The 18998-nt window shown below is 42.0% G+C and overlaps 1 protein-coding gene across 6 annotated transcripts in view; it reads right to left on the bottom strand.

Annotated features, from left to right (window-relative positions):
• Positions 1 to 18998, bottom strand: part of SEMA6B (semaphorin 6B) — a 683939-nt gene that overhangs the window by 224844 nt on the left and 440097 nt on the right. For all 6 annotated transcript variants that reach the window (XM_069964532.1, XM_069964533.1, XM_069964531.1 and 3 more), the window contains 2 exons: positions 18554 to 18673; positions 15869 to 15957 (listed from right to left, as the gene is read on the bottom strand). In XM_069964532.1, coding sequence (XP_069820633.1) covers positions 15869 to 15957; positions 18554 to 18673 — 209 coding nt within the window. The remainder of the gene's footprint in view (positions 1 to 15868; positions 15958 to 18553; positions 18674 to 18998) is intronic.

Below are 18998 nucleotides of genomic sequence, written 5' to 3'. Positions count from 1 at the left end.
CAGTATATTTAATTGCAAAATGATGGATTAGTTTAAATTTAATTATTGAACAACGAAAGGGACTTTAATACAACGAAAATGTGTTTTATTATTTAAATATATTAACCATGAGAGGCATCGGCATTACTGCAGAGGATTGCAAACCCCAGTAATAGCGATTCATGTAAACTGTTTCCCTGCTTTCCCAGATGCATCCAGAGGTGTTTGCATCACTTTCTAAAGATTTTATTTGTTATTTTTAGTTGAACCAGATTTCCAAGTAAATGACCGTATGTTTTCAGACGCATGTCTATTTTTTCCCACGGCCGTAGTTTCAGCCGCACATTTCCAACCGCATAAAAAATACAGCCGCACAGATACATAGTGTGAACATAGCCTTAACCTGCACATTTCACATTCCTCTATGTATATAACAGGATCAGTTTCACAAATAATAAATCTGTGATGTTGAATTTTTTGGGGAAATCATTGTTGGTGTATTCTTTTTATATTTTTGCTGTACTGGCACATATTGCAAATGGGATAAACCACACTTATAATTGCCTTTAGGTTTCCTCCCTGCATTTGTGTTAGTTTCCAATGAGGGTAGGGTACTGGGGGATAGATCATCCCGTAAAGTACATTCCCTGAGTGCTACACAACGTATTCCTCTGTCTATTATTTCGCTGAGCAATGCATCTTGTCTCAGTATATTAACATTACGTTATAAGATTTTTGTAATTTCTTTATATTCCAATAAAAAGCGAGTAAAGAATGTAATTGGTATCTGTGATGTCTGTGATGTTGTTTTTTCCTTGTGTTCATTTGTCTTTAATAGGTCTGATCTATTTTTGGTTTGTACTATCTTCTGTGCTCTTTCCAAGTGATGTTTTTTACAGCCCCTTTTTCTCATGCGTGTGCAAGCTTCCTCGGATTGAAATAAGTATGTTTCTGGTTGAGAGCAGGCTCGCTTGATACGTGTGAGCTCACCCTCTGGTAAAGCCTTCACTGTATGCAGGGGATGATTACTCTCTGCATGCAGGATCGTGTTTCCCGCAGTAGGCTTGCGAAACAGGTGTGAACTGTGCCTGTTTTCGTGTCAGCCTCCAAAGTAATGTCAAGAAAAGAAATGCATGTTGCATGTGCTGTGTGAGTAAATTTCAAATTGTTGTCATTGGCATTACAGTTTTCAAGAAAATCCGTCATCTCTGCTTCTCCCCCCTGCCATACGATGAGCACGTCATTGATAAAGCGACCATACCACCGTATGGCAGGGGAGAATGGGTTGGAATTAGAAAATATGAATTTCTCCTCCCACCATGCAACAAAAAGTCCAGCAAGAGTGGGTGAAAATTTTGCCCCCCTAATTTGTAAAAAGAATTCATTGTTAAAGAAAAATAATTATGTTTGAGGAGGAAAGATGTTACATCCAAAATATATTCTTTCAGCTCACAGCTATAATTACTATATCTGTATAAGTGATAAGCCAGGGCCTCTAAGGCCTGATGGTGGGGTATGGACAAGTACAACGCTGTTATATCGCAGCTAAGCCAAATATTTCCCCTAGACCATTTGAATTTATCGAAAACTCTCATAACTGTGCCACTGTCTTGAAGATAGCCAGGTACCCGTTGTACTAAGGGTTCTAAGAGGTTGTCAACCCATTCACACATTTTTTCTCCTAATGAGCCCACCCCCGATATTATTGGGCGAAGGGGTGGGGGTAAGACCTCCTTATGCACCTTGGGGAGTCCATAGAAGGTGGCGACCCTGGGGCACTCGGGGACGAGACCTGCCACGTCTCTATTCCGCAGTATACCCAAAGCCACCCCCGGTCCCACCACTGTGCACAAGGGGGGTTTGAAGTACTGGGTAGGATCCCCCGCAAATACAAATCTCTGTTCACAACACTATTTTTCCCTCCTTGTCCGCCATTTCTATAATTAACTGTAGATTATTTTTAAGGTCACGTATGGCTTCACGTTCTCTGGAGGTAATATTGGATGAAGCTGATGACGATTTAGTTATATCGAAAAGTTTGCAGAGTTCTCTCTCCATGGCGAATTGGAAATCGTCCAAGGCTGGAACTTTTGACTTGTAAGGATAAAAGTTCGAGTTAGAATGATTAGTTGGCATGCTATGTATAATGTGGATTAGTTAACTCAGAAAGTATAATACATTTTTCAATGAAAACACTAACTGAGGACCACATTAGAATTCTGTCCAAGGGACTATCCTTCAACCCTCTACCCACTTTGACCTATTTGATACATTAATGGATATAATCGCCTGGCTAGGACCCTCACTGTCAAAAGGCATTTTTTTCTGAATAAAGAAAATGACAAAGAAAGCGAAAACATCACAATGTCTAATGAGAAGTTATGAGCGAACATGGTCGTCTGAGCTTGGTACTCGTTCGGGTATTAGGGTACTTGATAGTACTCGTTACTCGGACGAGCATCTCACGATACTTGAGAAAATCTCATCATCTATTTCCTGTAAGTTTCGGTGCAATTTCTCAGCCAATCAACATGCAGGAGACTCTTTGGTACATCCTGCGATCACGTGGGACCCATACATGTCGATAGCAGCAATTGGTTGGCCAGATCAGATGACCTTGCCATATAAAAATCTCGGCCGCCGAGGCTTTGGCTCACATGCATGCTGGAAGATATTTGGGACAGAGCTGCTGCTTGTCAAGGAGAGCGTTAGGGGGGGAATTAGCGTTCCCTTAGGCAGGGAATACTAGCAAAAGAACAAAACAGCCCTTGTAAGGGCTTCAAATCGTTTTTAAATTGTATTATTACTGACTGCTGGCTGGGACTTGCAGTGCAGCTACCACGATTTCAGCAGCACACTGTGGTGATCGGCTGCTGACAGAAAGGGGACACTAGGTATTGCATACAGACCCCTAAGAAGTGCTCAGTACTCTTTTATTATTTTGTGGCTGGTGCTGCTGCTGTCGTACATTGTATTGCTGTGATTTGTAGTACACCTGCATAGAACTTCACTGTTCATTGTCCTGTGTAACAGGTGTCATAGACCACAGACCACCACTTACACACAAACTCTATACGACAGCCTACAAATACTAGTATGACCACCAGTATATTTAACTAATTCTGTTTTTCTTACTGAAGCCATACCCAAGCTCACTGCTAATTGCCCTGTGTAAGGGGGTGTCATACAGTGTATAGCTGCAGTCAGCAACAGATTGTATACCACAGCCTACAAAAGACTAGTGAGACCACCAGTATATTTTCTGATTTCTGTAATTCTTAGTCAAGGCATATCCAAGCTCACTACTGATTGCCCTGTGTAAGGGGGTGTCATACAGTGTATAGCTGCAGTCACCAACAAATTGTATACCACAGCCTCCAAAAAACTAGTGGGACCACCAGTATATTTTCTGATTTCTGTATTTCTCAGTGAAAGCATATCCAAGTTCACTGCTAATTGCCCTGTGTAAAAGGGTGGCATGGGTATATAGCAGAACTTACCCACAGATTGTATTTGACAACCTTCCGAAAATTGTCTGACCAGTATATGTTCTTATTTCTTTATTTCTCAGTGCAGCCATATACAAGCTCACTGCTAATTACCCTGTGTAAGAGGGTGGCATACACTATATAGCAGCACTTACAGTTAGCTTCTGAGGGGGAGGCAAGGTCAGTCACAGGACCGGTTGGAAGAGGAAGAGGAGTGGGCAGAGGGAGAAGCAGGGCCAGAGCAAGTAGAACAGCAACCGTTTCACAGTCAAACCCCCGTGGCCAGGCCTAGATGTTAGCAAGTCTGGAGGTTCTTTAAAGAAACTGTGTATGACTAACGGACTGTAGTGTGCAACCTGTGACACGCCAGGATAAGCAGGAGAGACACCACTACAAGCCTAACCACTGCCAGCATGCGCAGGCATATAAGTGCAAAACACCCCACTCAGTGGAACCAAGGCCGTTCAGTGACTGTTAGTCACACCCCTGCTCCTTCCCCTGTGTCATGTGCTGGCTCTTTCAGTCCCCCCGCCCAGGCCCCAGGCAGGAGGGCCTCCTGCCCCGACAGCCTCCAAAAAACTAGTGTGATCTGTATATTTTTTTATTTCTTTATTTTTTAGTGCAGCCATATCCAAGCTCACTGTTAATTACCCTGTGTAATTAGCAGTGAGCTTGGTTGTGTGTGACAACCGGCGAAACCTGGTGGCAGCTCTGCAACTCGGCACATGTACCATGCCTGGCCCACGTCTTCAACCTAGTGTTGCTGCGGTTCCTTACAACCTACTCCAATTTGGCTAACTTGCTCACCAAGGTGCAGCACATCTGTGCGCATTTCTGCAATTCAACCAGGGAAAGTTACCCCAACTGCTACAGTCAAATTCAAAGTCAAACTCAAATCAGCGGTGGGGAGAAGTGTTGAGTGAGTCACATGGTGTAGAGAAAGTTACCCCAACTGCTACAGTCAAATTCAAAGTCAAATTTAAACTCAAAACAGCGGTGGGGAGAAGTGGCCGTTCAGTTACTGCAAGTCACAACACTGCTCCTTCCCCTGTGTCACATGCTGGCTGTCAGTCCCCCCGACCCCCTTTAAAACTAACCCCTTCACCTCTACTATGCTCCACACATTCAGCAAGGTGTCCAAGCGCAGCGTTCAACTGTCCCTACAACAGACCATTGAATGGAAGCGCAAATACACTGCAACTCACCCACATGCACAAGCCCTGTGCACATATGGAAACTGTTGAGCCTGGAGATGCTGCCCTATTGGCTGGTAGAGACAGAGGCTTTTAGGAACCTCATGGCAGTTGCTGCCCTTTGGTACTCTTCTGGGTCAGGCCTAATTTTTGCGAGGTTCCACGCCTGCCTCATCTAAAGGCCGATAAAGGCCACTTCAATTTAAATTTTCAAATCAAATCAACTTCATTTCAAGTGCTATTTTGCAGTGCTGTCTGGTCATCTATTGTATCTCCAAGATACACGCCACTGTTCAAAGCAACAGACAGTGAAAATGGTGGATCCTAATTTAGCCTCCTTATGTTGTCCATTTCGAACCATATTATCTGTGGATGTCAACTTGCGGGTGTTCTCTGCCGTCCTTTAATTTTTTAGCTGTCTTAAAGGCAGTAGTCAGCTACTGGTCCGTCTAGTAATTTAAAAGACAAGTTATTAAGGGGGGGAGGAGGAGAGCTGTCTGCTTTTCAGGCACTAGCAATGTTGAAGAAACAGACTGTGAAAATGGTGAATCCTAATTTAGCATCCTCCTTGTGCTGTCCATTTCGAACCAGACAATCTGTGGATGTCAACTTGCGGGTGTTCTCTGCCGTCCTTTCATTTTTTAGCTGTTTCAAAGGCAGTAGTCAGCTGCTCGTTAAGACCACTTCATGGCCTTTTTTTTAATCTTCAATTTCAATTTCCAAATCAAATCAACTTCAATTCAACTAATAGTCAAATTCAACTTCGACTATTTTGCAGGGCTGTCTGTTCATCTATTGTATCTCCATGGTGTCAGGCTAAGTTTTTGGGTGGTTCATATGCTACCTGTGTTTTAATGATTCCCTGTGTTCTCACTGCCATGCTGTGTCAGGCTAAATTTCGGGGTGGTTCACGTGCCCAAGCGGTGGAATTCCACCCTTTATTGTGGGTTGCCAGATGCCAGAGTGGATGTGAATGTCTGCTATCTGTCAGGTACTGGGCCCCTTTGAGGAGTCAACATAGATGGTCAGCGGTGATGCCGCCATCATCAGCCTCACCATCCCGCTGCTGTGTCTGTTTCAAACCTCCCTGCTCAGCCTTTGTCTCAGGAGATGGGGGAAGAACATCCGCCGCTAGATAGCCAGCCCACCCTCACGTCTGCTTCTCAGCATGAAGTAGAGGAGGAGGAAGAGGAGCAGACTGCTGCCGTGACTGAAGAAGGTACCCATGCTCAATGACTATCTGTTGAGCGTGTATGGCCTGAACAGGAGGAATTGGTGGAGGAGGAGGAGGAAATTGAGAGTCAGCCTATTTAGGAGAGGGAATTCTTTAGTGTTGGGACCCTTGCGCACATGGCTGACTCTATGTTAGGCTGTCTTTCCAGTGACTAGATAGCCAGCCCACCCTCACATCTGCTTCTCAGCATGAAGTAGAGGAGGAGGAAGAGGAGCAGACTGCTGCCGTGACTGAAGAAGGTACCCATGTTCAATGACTATCTGTTGAGCGTGTATGGCCTAAACAGGAGGAATTGGTGGAGGAGGAGGAGGAAATTGAGAGTCAGCCTATTTAGGAGAGGGAATTCTTTAGTGTTGGGACCCTTGCGCACATGGCTGACTCTATGTTAGGCTGTCTTTCCAGTGACCCTCGGGTTAAAAAATTTTTTTTACAACACCTCACATGACTGGGCTGTCAATATTCAGGGATTTGAGTTGTTCAGAAGGGACCGGGTGGGCAGAAGGGGAGGAGGAGTATGTCTGTATGTCAGAAATTATATTAAAGTGAGTGTAAAAGATGCAATAGTGGGCGATGACTGTGATGATGTGGAAGCATTGTGGGTAGAACTACAGAAGGAGGTAAAGAGTGAAAAAATTATTCTTGGTGCAATCTATAGACCCCCCAATATTACTGAGGAGGTAGATGGCCAGTTGAATAGACAAATAGAGCGGGCTGCCCGGGAGGGGACAGTAGTGGTAATGGGGGACCTCAACTACCCAGAAATATATTTTGGGGTCACGGTTCAGCTAAAACCACTAAGGAGAGGGAATTTCTTAACCTACTGCAGGATAATTTTCTGGGCCAGTTTGTGGAGGAGCCAACTAGAAGTGATGCCTTGTTGGATCTGGTTATTTTTAACAACACTGAGCTGGTTGACGATGTCACTGTCCATGAACACCTGGGTAATAGTGACCACAATATAGTGACTTTAAGCTTAAAGTGTAGAAAAGAAAAACATGTTGGGAGGGCAAAAACTCTTAATTTTAAAAGGGCCAATTTTCCTGGGTTAAGGGCTGAACTTCAGGGCATAGACTGGGAGCGGCTGCTGTCACATACTGATACTGATAATAAATGGGAAATCTTCAAATCCACATTAAATAACTGCACTGCCAAATATATTCTTATGGGTAACAAATATAAACGGTTAAAATCCAATGCCACATGGCTTACAACCGAGGTTAGAAGGGCTATAAATGAGAAAAAAGGGGCATTCAAAAAATACAAATCAGAGGGGTCAGCTTTAGCCTTTAAACATAACAAAGAAGTCAACAAAACCTGTAAAAATTTAATCAAAGCAGCAAAAATTCACAATGAAAGGCAGGTAGCTATAGATAGCAAAAGAAACCCCCAAAAATTCTTCAAATATATGAATGCAAAAAAACCAAGGTCAGAGCATGTAGGACCCCTAAATAATGGTGACGGGGAGTTAATAAATGGGGATCAGGATAAAGCTGAGTTACTTAATGGCTTCTTCAGTTCTGTATATACAAAAGAGGGTGGAGCTGTGGTGGGTGGGGCCTGTACTGAGGTGGGTGGGGCCAGTGCTGCTAACACATGTAATGTACTGAACTGGTTTACTATAGATATGGTCCAAGATATATTAAATAAACTCAATGTAACCAAAGCTCCAGGGCCTGATGGATTACACCCCAGAGTTCTTAGGGAACTCAGTTCTGTAATTTCTTTACCCTTGTATGAAATATTCAGTGATTCTTTGCTTACTGGTATTGTGCCGAGGGACTGGCGTAAGGCAAATGTAATGCCCATTTTCAAAAAGGGCTCTCGAACTTCCCCAGGTAACTATAGACCCGTAAGCTTAACGTCCATTGTGGGGAAACTTATAAGGGACTACATCCAGGAATATGTAGTGGCTAATAGTATTATAAGTGATAACCAGCATGGTTTTACTAAGGACAGAAGCTGTCAAACCAACCTGATATGTTTCTACGAAGAGGTGAGTAGAAGCCTGGATGGGGGCGCAGCTGTAGATATCGTGTACCTGGATTTTGCCAAAGCGTTTGACACAGTTCCTCATGGACGTCTGATGGGTAAGTTAAAGTCTATCGGTTTGGAAAGTTTAATGTGTAACTGGATTGAAAACTGGCTTAATAATCGTAGCCAGAGAGTGGTGGTCAATGATTCCTACTCCGAATGGTCCCCGGTAATAAGTGGTGTACCCCAAGGGTCAGTACTGGGCCCTCTTCTGTTTAACTTGTTTATTAATGATATTGAGAATGGAATTAACAGCAATGTTTCTATCTTTGCAGATGACACCAAGCTCTATAGTACAGTACAGTCTATGGAGGATGTGCAGATGTTACAGGATGACTTAGACACTCTGAGTGTTTGGGCGTCCACTTGGCAAATGAGGTTCAATGTGGATAAGTGTAAAGTTATGCACCTGGGTACTAATAACCCGCATGCATCATATGTCCTGGGGGGAGTTACTTTGGGAGAGTCGCTGATGGAGAAGGATCTGGGTGTACTTGTAGATAATAGACTACAGAACAGCACACAATGTCAGTCAACTGCTTCTAAAGCCAGCAGGATATTGTCATGCATTAAAACAGGCATGGACTCTCGGGACAGGGATATAATATTACCGCTTTATAAAGCCTTGGTGCGGCCTCATCTGGAGTATGCTGTCCAGTTTTGGAACCCGATTCATAAAAAGGATGTTCTAGAGCTGGAGAGGGTACAAAGACGGGCAACTAAACTAATAAGGGGAATGGAGCATCTTAGTTATGAAGAGAGATTAAAAGAATTAAATTTGTTTAGTCTGGAGAAGAGACATTTGAGGGTAGATATGAGTAATTTATTTAAATATATAAATGGCCCCTACAAGAAATATGGGGAAAAGATGTTCCAGGTAAAACCCCCTCAAAAGACAAGGGGGCATTGCCTCCGCCTGGAGAAAAAAAGGTTCAATCTCCGGAGGCGACAAGCCTTCTTTACAATGAGAACTGTAAATCTGTGGAACAGTCTACCACAGGATCTGGCCACAGCAACAACAGTAGAGGGCTTCAAAACCGGCCTAGACAAGTTCTTAGAGCAAAATAATATAAATGCATATGTATAGGACCTATCACCCCTCCCCCTTCCCTGTATCCATCCCCTCCTTAGTTGAACTTGATGGACATGTGTCTTTTTTCAACCGTATTAACTATGTAACTATGTAACCAATTACTGGGTGTTCACCATCCTGGACCCTCGGTACAAGCAGAACTTTTCCACTCTCATTCCTGCCGAGGAACGCAGTATGAGAGTGAATCAATATCAACAGGCCCTGGTGCAGAAGCTGAAAATTTACTTGCCATCTGACACCACTAGCGCCAGAGGACGTAGTTCTGTGGGCCAAAAAGAGGGGAAGAGGAGGGGTGGAGCAGGCAGCTTGTCAAGGGGCAGGGGAACACTCTCCAAGGCTTTTGACAGTTTCATAGCACCCCAGCAAGACTTTATCACCCGTCCCCAGTCTAGACAGAGTAGGCGGGAGGCCTTCAGAAAGATGGTGAGGGAGTACCTTGCTGACAATACCAACGTATACAATCTGTGGGTAACTGCAGGAATATAGTATATGCCACCCTTTTACACAGGGCAATTAGCAGTGAGCTTTGATGTGACTATATTAAGAAATGAAGAAATAAGAAAATATATGTTGAATAATATCTGTGGATAACTGCAGCTATATAGTATATGCTATCCTCTTACACAGGGCAATTAGCAGTGAGTTTGGATGTGACTCAACACTTCTCCCCACCGCTGATTTGCTTTTGAGTTTGACTTGGAGGTGCTGGGCTGCCCTGCCGTTAGCATGTTGTCAGAGCGGGTCATCAGTGCAGCTGGTAGCATCATCACTGTCTTGCATAATTGTTGGGAGGCTCACCTGCTACCGCTTCTACCTGGGTCATTCTGTCCTCACCACCATGCTCTGTCTGGCATAATTGTTGGGAGGCTCATCTGCTACAGCTTCTACCTGGGTCACTCTGTCCTCACCGCCATGCTGTTTCTGGCATAATTGTTGGGAGGCTCACTTACTACCTCACTTTTAATGGTTCTCTGGGTCCTCACTGCCATGCTGTGTCAGGCCTGATTTTTGGGAGGTTTCACACCTGCCTCATCTAAAGGACGGTAACGGGCACTTTATGGTCTTTTTTTTAAATGTTAAATTTCTATTTTTAAAGCACACCACAGACTTTAACTCCCTAGCTTCTTCTCGCAACTTACTGGGCCTCACGGTACACCGCTATTAAAACCACAGCAGTGTGAACAGGTGATCACGTGGAGAGAATATACAAACTTCACGCAGATGTTGGCCTTGGTGGTATTTGAACCCAGGACCCCAGCTCTGCAAGGTTACAGTGCCAACCACTGAGCCACTCAAATTCAAACTCAAATTCAAACTCAAACTAAGAGTCAAACTCAAGGCAGGATTGACCAGGTCTTTTTAATAGACAGGCTACCGCACTTGCCCTCTCTTAGATGCTCTTTAAAGGAATAAAAGTGTATTCGTTCAAATTTCGGAGCCTCTGAAGAAGACTGTATTGTTATTCTTCGTCCCTACCTCCAATGATATGCCTCTCACTCACAACTGCATGAGGGTGTGAGGCTACATCTAGCCATAATCGGGCTATTTTTGTTGGATAATTGCATTGTACACCTTGGTCTGGGTCAGTGGTGTCAGGCTAAGTTTTTAGGTGGTCCATATGCTACCTGTGTTTGAATGGTTCCCTGTGTTATCACTGCCATTATATGTCAGGCTCAATTCTGGGGTGGTTCATATGCTACCTCTGTTTTAATTCTTCAATGTGTTATCACTGCCATACTGTTGCCCATAATTTGGCGAAATAATGCGATTAGGCAGCCTCAGAGGCATCCATGCATGCTGCCCCTTCTGTTTCCTGTCCATTTCCGTGGTGTTTCCATCATTTTCTGAGTTTGACAGGTTTTTACATGACCTTCCCTCTGCCGAGCTTTGGTCCCCTGCAAAATTGCTCATGTTTCCCATTGACTTCAATGGGGTTCGTTACTTGAAACGAGCACTTGAGTATCGGGAAATATTCGTCTCGAGTAACGAGCACCCGAGAATTTTAGTACTCACTCATTACTACTAATAAGTTCATAAATCTTGCATTCAGGCAACAACTTGGATTGGTGGAGTTACACAACATGGAATACGAGGGGAGCTCGTTTATGGATGAAAGTATACATAGCATGCCAGCTAATCATTCTAACTCAAAATTTTATCCTTACAGTCAAGAGTTCCAGGCTTAGACGATTTCCAATTCGCCATGGAGAGGCACGTCCGCAAACTTTTCGATATAATTAAATTCTCATTAACTCCGTCCAATATTACCTCCAGAGAACGTGAAGCCATACGTGCCCTTAAAAATAATCCACAGTTAATTATAGAAATGGCGGACAAGTGGGGCAAAATAGTGGTTATGGACAGAGATTTGTACTTTAAGTTGGCTTATGAAATTTTACATGATGACAATACTTGTAATCACAAACTTGCGGGGTATCCTACCCAGTACTTCAAGTACTTGTGCACAGTGGTGGGAAAGGGGGTGGCTTTGGGTATACTTCAGGATAGAGACATGGCAGGTCTCATCCCGGAGTTCCCCAGGGTCGTCACCTTCTATGGACTCCCCAAGGTGCATAAGGAGGTCTTACCCCCACCCCATCGCCCAATAATATCGGGGGTGGGCTCATTAGGAGAAAAATTGTGTGAATGGGTTGACAATCTCTTACAACCCTTAGTACAATGGGTACCTGGCTATCTTCAAGACAGTGGCATAGTTTTGAAAGTTTTCGATAAAATCAAATGGTCTAGGGGAAATATGTGGCTTAGCTGCGATATAACAGCGTTGTCCATACCCCACCATCAGGCCTTAGAGGCCCTGACTTATCACTTATACAGATATAGTAATTATAGCTGTGAGCTGAAAGAATATATTTTGGATGTAACATCTTTCCTCCTCAAACATAATTATTTATCCTTTAACAATGTATTCTTTCTACAAATTAGGGGCGCCCCTATGGGGGCCAAATTTTCACCCACCCTTACTGGACTTTTTGTTGCGTGGTGGGAGGAGAAATTCATATTCTCTCATTCCAGCCCATTCTTCCCTGCCATACGGTGGTACAGTCGCTTTATTGTTGACGTGCTGATCGTATGGCTGGGGGGAGAAGCAGAGATGACGGATTTTCTTGAATACTGTAATGCCAATGACAACAATTTGAAATTTAATCACACAACACATGCAACATGCATTTCTTTTCTTGAAACTACTTTGGAGGCTCACACGAAAGCAGGCACAGTTCACACCTGTTTCGCAAGCCTACTGCTGGAAACACGATCCTGCATGCAGAGAGTAATCATCCCCTGCATACAGTGAAGGCTATACCAGTGGGCGAGCTCACACGTATCAAGCGAGCCTGCTCTCAACCAGAAACATACTTTTTTCAATCCGAGGAAGTTTGCACACGCATGAGAAAAAGGGGCTGTAAAAAACATCACTTGGAAAGAGCACAGAAGATAGTACAAACCAAAAATAGATCAGACCTATTAAAGACAAACAAACACAAGGAAGAAACGACATCACAGACAACATCACAGATACCAATTACATTCTCTACTCGCTTTTTATTGGAATATAAAGAAATTACAAAACTCTTACAACTTAATGTTTATATACTGAGACAAGATGCATTGCTCAGCGAAATAACAGACAGAGGAATACGTTGTGTAGCACGCAGGGGACGTACTTTACGGGATGATCTATCCCCCAGTACCCTACCCTCATTGGAAACTAACACAAATGCAGGGAGGAAACCTAAAGGCAATTATAAATGCGGTTTATCCCGTTGAATTTGTGCCAGTACAGCAAAAATAAAAAAGAAAAATTCAACATCACAGATTTTATTAATTGTGAAACTGATCATGTTATATACATAGTGGAATGTGAAATGCGCAGGTTAAAGTACATAGGCTGCACAATAAGGAAATTAAAAAGGAGAATTAGTGCACACATAACATATAAAAAATCCAAAACAATAATCTTAGCTGCTCTGGAGCAGTGAAACACTTTATTGAAGTACATCACAGGGATATCTCCTCTTTTTCTTTCAATGGTATCAAACAGATACACAGCTCCCCAAGAGGGGGAGATCGGCAGAAACAACTCCTTAATAAGGAAATCAAATGCAATTTTAAATTAAACACCAGAATCCCCCTTGGTTTGAATTATAAGAACAACCTTCTTTACCACTATATAAATTCACTCCTTAGCGTCCCCTGACAGCTGCATTTAGATGCTTTGCTCCCGGTGTCCCTGGTGTCTAGTGGGACAGATCTCCCCCCTCCCCCCCGCGGGAGATGCCTTCTTCTGGCCGGGCCTCAGCATCGCACAGACGCTGATCCCAGCTCAGCAATATATTGCTCTCGTTTGCAGCAGGCCAGAGCAATATATCACTGATCTCATGGATCATTGCTGTGTATATACATAGCATTGATCTCTATGAGAGATCAGTACTGTGTATATAGAAGTCCCCCAGGGGGATTTCAGTTAAAGTAAAAAAAAAAAGTTTTTTTTATTAATAAAAAAATCCCCTCCCCTAATAAAAGTCCAAATCACCACCCTTTTCCCATTTTATAAATATAAATAAATAAACAAATAAATAAACATATTTGGTATTGCCACGTGTGTAATTGCCCAAGCTATTAAATTATCAAAAATGACACCATGACTAAAAAATAAAAACGTTTTAACAATGGGAATAGAGCAATTTTAAACACATTTCATTTTTTTTTAAAAAAGATTAAAAAATTTTAAAAGCCATCAAATAAAATAAATGTTATACAAGTTACATATTGTTGTAATTGTAACAACTTGAGGAACATGCATAACAAGTTAGTTTTACCATAGGGCGAACATCATAAACACGAAACTCCCTTAAATGAAAACAAATTCCTTTTTTTTTTTTCGATTTGACAGCACAAATAATTTTTTTCCAGTTTCGCAGCATATTTTATGGGAACATAAAGTCTGTCATTTCAAAGTACAATTGGTGTCGCAAAAAATAAGAGCTCATATGCGTCTCTAGGTGAAAAAATGAAAGCGCTTTGGACTTTTAAACATAAAGTGGAAAAGGCAAAAGCGCAAAAACGAAAATTGGTTTTGACCTTAAGGGGTTAATTCACTTTTTGGTGATTATATATTTATTATTTTTATTATCATTTTTGCTTCATTATCATTACTGTTTATTATTGCATACCATAATTCATTGTGCTATGCACATATTGACCAATTAATCATGTCACACAAGTTTCACACAAACTTAGTACACAAACTTACAAATTTCTATTGTATCATGCACCTAACAATGATTGTTACATATATATGTTATGATTTTACATGTAACTTCTAGCTTTAGACATATTACGCACCATCTGTTATTGTCAATTTACAATAAACCTTGTCTCCATTCATATTTAGCAATACACACTACTGTTCACACTATGCGTTATTCATATCTATTTACTAATCTATAATTATTGAATGCAATATGTAACATGAAGTATATAGAACACTCGCTGTTTATTTAAGATTCTTCATCTGCGGATACATGTCCACATTGGGCAGAACATAATATATAATATAATATAAGGTCCATATACCAATGTAAGGTCCATATACCAATGCTTATAGTCTAATTGCTAATTGCACTTACCTGCTTCATTGGCAACACTTTTACTGTGAATGCTTCCATTGGCTGTAACTTGCTTTTAAACATGTGCTTGTATGCTAACCATTAGATCAAGACTAAGAGCGCATGCGCGAAACGCGTTGACCTTACCACATATTGCTTGCATTGCCGATTTTAACAATATGATTTAATGAAGCTTATTGATTTCTAAACGTATTTTGGAGGGCATTCTTCAACTTCACTACAAGGAATTTCTGTCTCACATTAATATTTAACTAAGATTACCATACCATTACCATATGACATTTTACAGCAGTGTTTCTCAACTCCAGTCCTTAATGTTATATTGTCACCCACTTACTCTATGTGCGGTTCTCTGCTCCTTACACAAGCTTAGATGCTGCACATATAATATATACCGCTATAAAACTTGTCTGTGCCTTCTTTCTGCTGTAAAAATCATTTCATAAGTAGACAGTGTCGCCTAAGTGGGGCTTCTAAGCAGTTGGGCCCTCTGTTCTAACAGGGAGATGGGGCCCAAATACTTTGAATCCCCCGCCTAGGTGACACTGTCTACTGATGAATTGAAGCCAGAGTAAAGGAAGGGGGGGACAATATCACTTTAGGTACCCCAAATAGGTCATCATTTCAGGATATCCCATATAAGGAACACCTGTGGTGATACTTGATGTACTGACTAGTGATGAGCGAATACTGTTCGATCGAATAGATATTCGATCGAATAGTGAGATATTCGAATATTTGATATTTGTACGAATATCCCGCGAATATTCGATAAATATTCGATAAGCGTTCAAATCCCCCAGCTTCCGGTTTCACCCTCCAAATGGTCAAATAGATGTTTTTCACAAATCGAATACTTGTTCCCATAGACTTTTATGGGATCGAATATTCGATCGAATATTCGAACATTCGCAGGATATTCGTACAAATATCGAATATTCGAATATCTCACTATTCGCTCATCACTACTACTGACCAAAAATATATAACTGGGGAATTCCTCAAATCACCGCCTGTTGGGGGTACTTGAGGACTGGAGATGAGAAACTCTGCTCTTCAGTGTAGATAAACATGAATAAGTTTCCACTTGGAAGATCTTTACCCCTTTGTCACAACAGTAAGATGGATTTCTTGTTTCTCTACACATACTTGCTTTAGTGGGGGGCAATGCACAATTTTGAACAACGTGCAGACATATATACCTTTTCAAAGTAGTTGAATTCCATTGCTATCTCCCTGAAGAAGAAATAAACATGATCCTTCCATTCCACTGCATTGACAAAATATGGATCTAGATAAGAAAGGAGGCCAAAGAAAGGAAAAACGTGATTTTATTTAGATTTTTAACTTAATATTCAATCAGCATCAGTTTGCATCAGTGAGCAACCATTTGCAGTTCAGTTTATTTTTCTTCTTTGGTTTCTCACTTTTTCTGCGCATGCTTAGTGATAAAACTAATGAAAACTAATAATTTGCAGACGAATGTGAACTTAAATTTTTTTATGTAAAAAAACCCGGAACACTGAAAGAATACATGCAAAAGGAGCACATACAAATGAATGGTGCTCCTGTTCCTTTCAATATAATAAGAAAAAAGGAATACCAATGTACAGTCATGGCCAAAATTTTGAGAATCATACAAATATTAATTTTTACCAAGTCTACTGGCAATTTGCATATACTCCAGAATGTTATAAAGAGTGATCAGCTTAACAGCAATTACTTGCAAAGTCAATATTTGCCTAGAAAATGAACTTTATCCCCCAAAACACATTTCAACATTATTGCAGCCCTGCCTTAAAAGGACCAACTAACATCGTTTCAGTGATTGCTCCATTAACACAGGTGTGGATGTTGATGAGGACAGGGCTGGAGATAAATCTGTCATGATTAAGAAAGAATGACACCACTGGACACTTCAAAAGGAGGCTGGTGCTTGGCATCATTGTTTCTCTTCTGTTAACCATGGTTATCTCTAAAGAAACACGTACAGTCATCCCTAACAGGGAAGGGTATCGCAGCTAGAAAGATTGCACCTCAGTCAACAATCTATCGAATTATCAAGAACTTCAAGGAGAGAGGTTCCATTGTTGCCAAAAAGGCTCCAGGGTGCCCAAGAAAGACCAGCAAGCACCAGGACTGTCTCTTAAAAGTGTTTCAGCTTCGGGATGGGGCTACCAGCAGTGCAGAGCTTGCTCAGGAATGGCAGCAGGCAGGTGTGAGTGCATCTGCACGCACTGTAAAGCGGAGACTCTTGGAGCAAGGCCTGGTCTCAAGGAGGGCAGCAAAGAAACCACTTCTCTCCAGAAAAAAACATCAGGTACAGACTGATATTCTGCAAAATGTACAGGGAGTGGACTGCTGAGGACTGGGGTAAAGTCATTTTCTCTGATGAATCCCCTTTCCGATTGTTTGGGACATATGGAAAACAGCTTATTCGGAGAAGACGAGGTGAGCGCTACTACCAGTCTTGTCTCATGCCAACTGTAAAGCATCCTGAAACCATTCATGTGTGAGGTTGCTTCTCAGCCAAGGGAGTCATCTCTCTCACAGTCTTGCCTAAAAACAAAACCATGAATAAAGAATGGTACCAGAATGTCCTCCAAGAGCAACCTCTCCTAACCGTCCAAGAGCAGTTTGGTGACCATCAATGCTTTTTCCAGCTTGATGGAGCACCTTGCCATAAAGCAAAGGTGATAGCTAAATGGCTCAGGAAACAAAACATAGAGATTTTGGGTCGATGGCCTGGAAACTCCCCAGATCTTAATCCCGTTGAGAACTTGTGGTCAGTCATCAAGAGATGGTGGACAAACAAAAACCAACAAATTTTGACAAAATGCATTGATTGTGCAAGAATGGACTGCTACCAGTCAGGATTTGGTCCAGAAGTATATTGAGCATGCCAGAGAGAATTGCAGAGGTCCTGAAGAAGAAGGGTCAACACTGCAAATATTGACTGCATTATTGGCTGCATTAACTCATTCTAACTGTCAATATAAGCTTTTGTTACTCATAATATGATTGCAATTATATTTCTGTATGTGATAAAAACATCTGACAAACACACATAAAAAGCAGATCATGTGAAAATATAATATTTGTGTCATTCTCAAAACTTTTGGCCATGACTGTACACATGTCCATCAAATGCCATAAGAACACTCTTTTGGCATCTGTCAGGTTTATAGTTGCCTATGGATTCTTTTAACAAATTCGCTAAACATGCTATGAGATGATTCTTACAAAACAAGAACAATTCAAAAATTCTTCTTCATGTTTAAATGGTCATGTTACTGAAAATTTTTTGACATGGCCTACAGAAATGTGAGAAGTTTTGATCGATCAGGATCTGGTGTTCAGACACTCACCAATAGTTAGGATCCAGCCTTAGGCTAGGTTCACACTATTTAAAAGTACGCCATCGGCAAAATTGGCCGTACTTTGTACAGGGTGGAACACTGCCTATTCTTGTATGGGATCCCGGCCGAAGCGGGACAGTCTGGGATCCCATGCGGCGCCGCAAAGAAGTGACATGTCAGTTTTCTGCGGCCGCAATTCAGTGAATTGAAGCCGCAGAAAGACCTGTCAGTTCACACAATGAAGCGAGCCGCTTGCTACATTGTGCGCTATGGGAAGTTCTGATGCAGGCGCGCGCTGATGCGCCCGCATCAGAACACTGTGCCCAGATAGATCATCGGGCCAGTACTTAAGAACCGGCCAGAATGATCTTTTCAGAGACTGGCCGGTCTCTTACGTAGTGGGAACATAGCCTTAGATTCAGATCCCTGCTTTAGCCTAACCACAAATCCATGCAATCCTTGTGACATGAAGTAGGTATATAATGCGTTTAGTGAATGAAAACTTGTAAAACAGAAAGTCTTACTAACCCTTGAACCATTTTGAGTCATGTTTAACACTTCGTAGAGTTGGAAGATGACCAAGACTGCGGTAAACGACAGCATCAATTGCAAGGAAATCTGTTACTGTACCAGTGAAGAGCATTCCATCTAATAGTGAAGCGTAATAATAGTTAAAAAAAAAAAGTGCAATAGTTAAGCGGGCACTGGCAAAGGCAATTATGTATAAATGTGCAAATGACTTTATCTAAAAAGTGTTTCTGTGTGAAATTTAGTTTAAAAAAATTGGGCATCGGGGGAGGGATTTATCAAGACCGGTGGTCTCAAATTAGGCCCCATACCTTTTTCCTGAGCGTATTAATTAAGAGGCCCTCCTCCTCGCCTTTATGCACCAAAGCGGAGGACACGACATGCGTATGCCAGGGAGAGGGGGCAAATCTGCACCTTCTCCCTGGCGTACGCCTCGGGCGGAACT

This window comes from Dendropsophus ebraccatus, chromosome 3 (assembly GCF_027789765.1).
Source record: "Dendropsophus ebraccatus isolate aDenEbr1 chromosome 3, aDenEbr1.pat, whole genome shotgun sequence".
NCBI classification, from domain to species: domain Eukaryota; kingdom Metazoa; phylum Chordata; class Amphibia; order Anura; family Hylidae; genus Dendropsophus; species Dendropsophus ebraccatus.
Note: the sequence above shows the minus strand (reverse complement) of the source record. Positions and strands in the feature narration are given on the sequence as shown.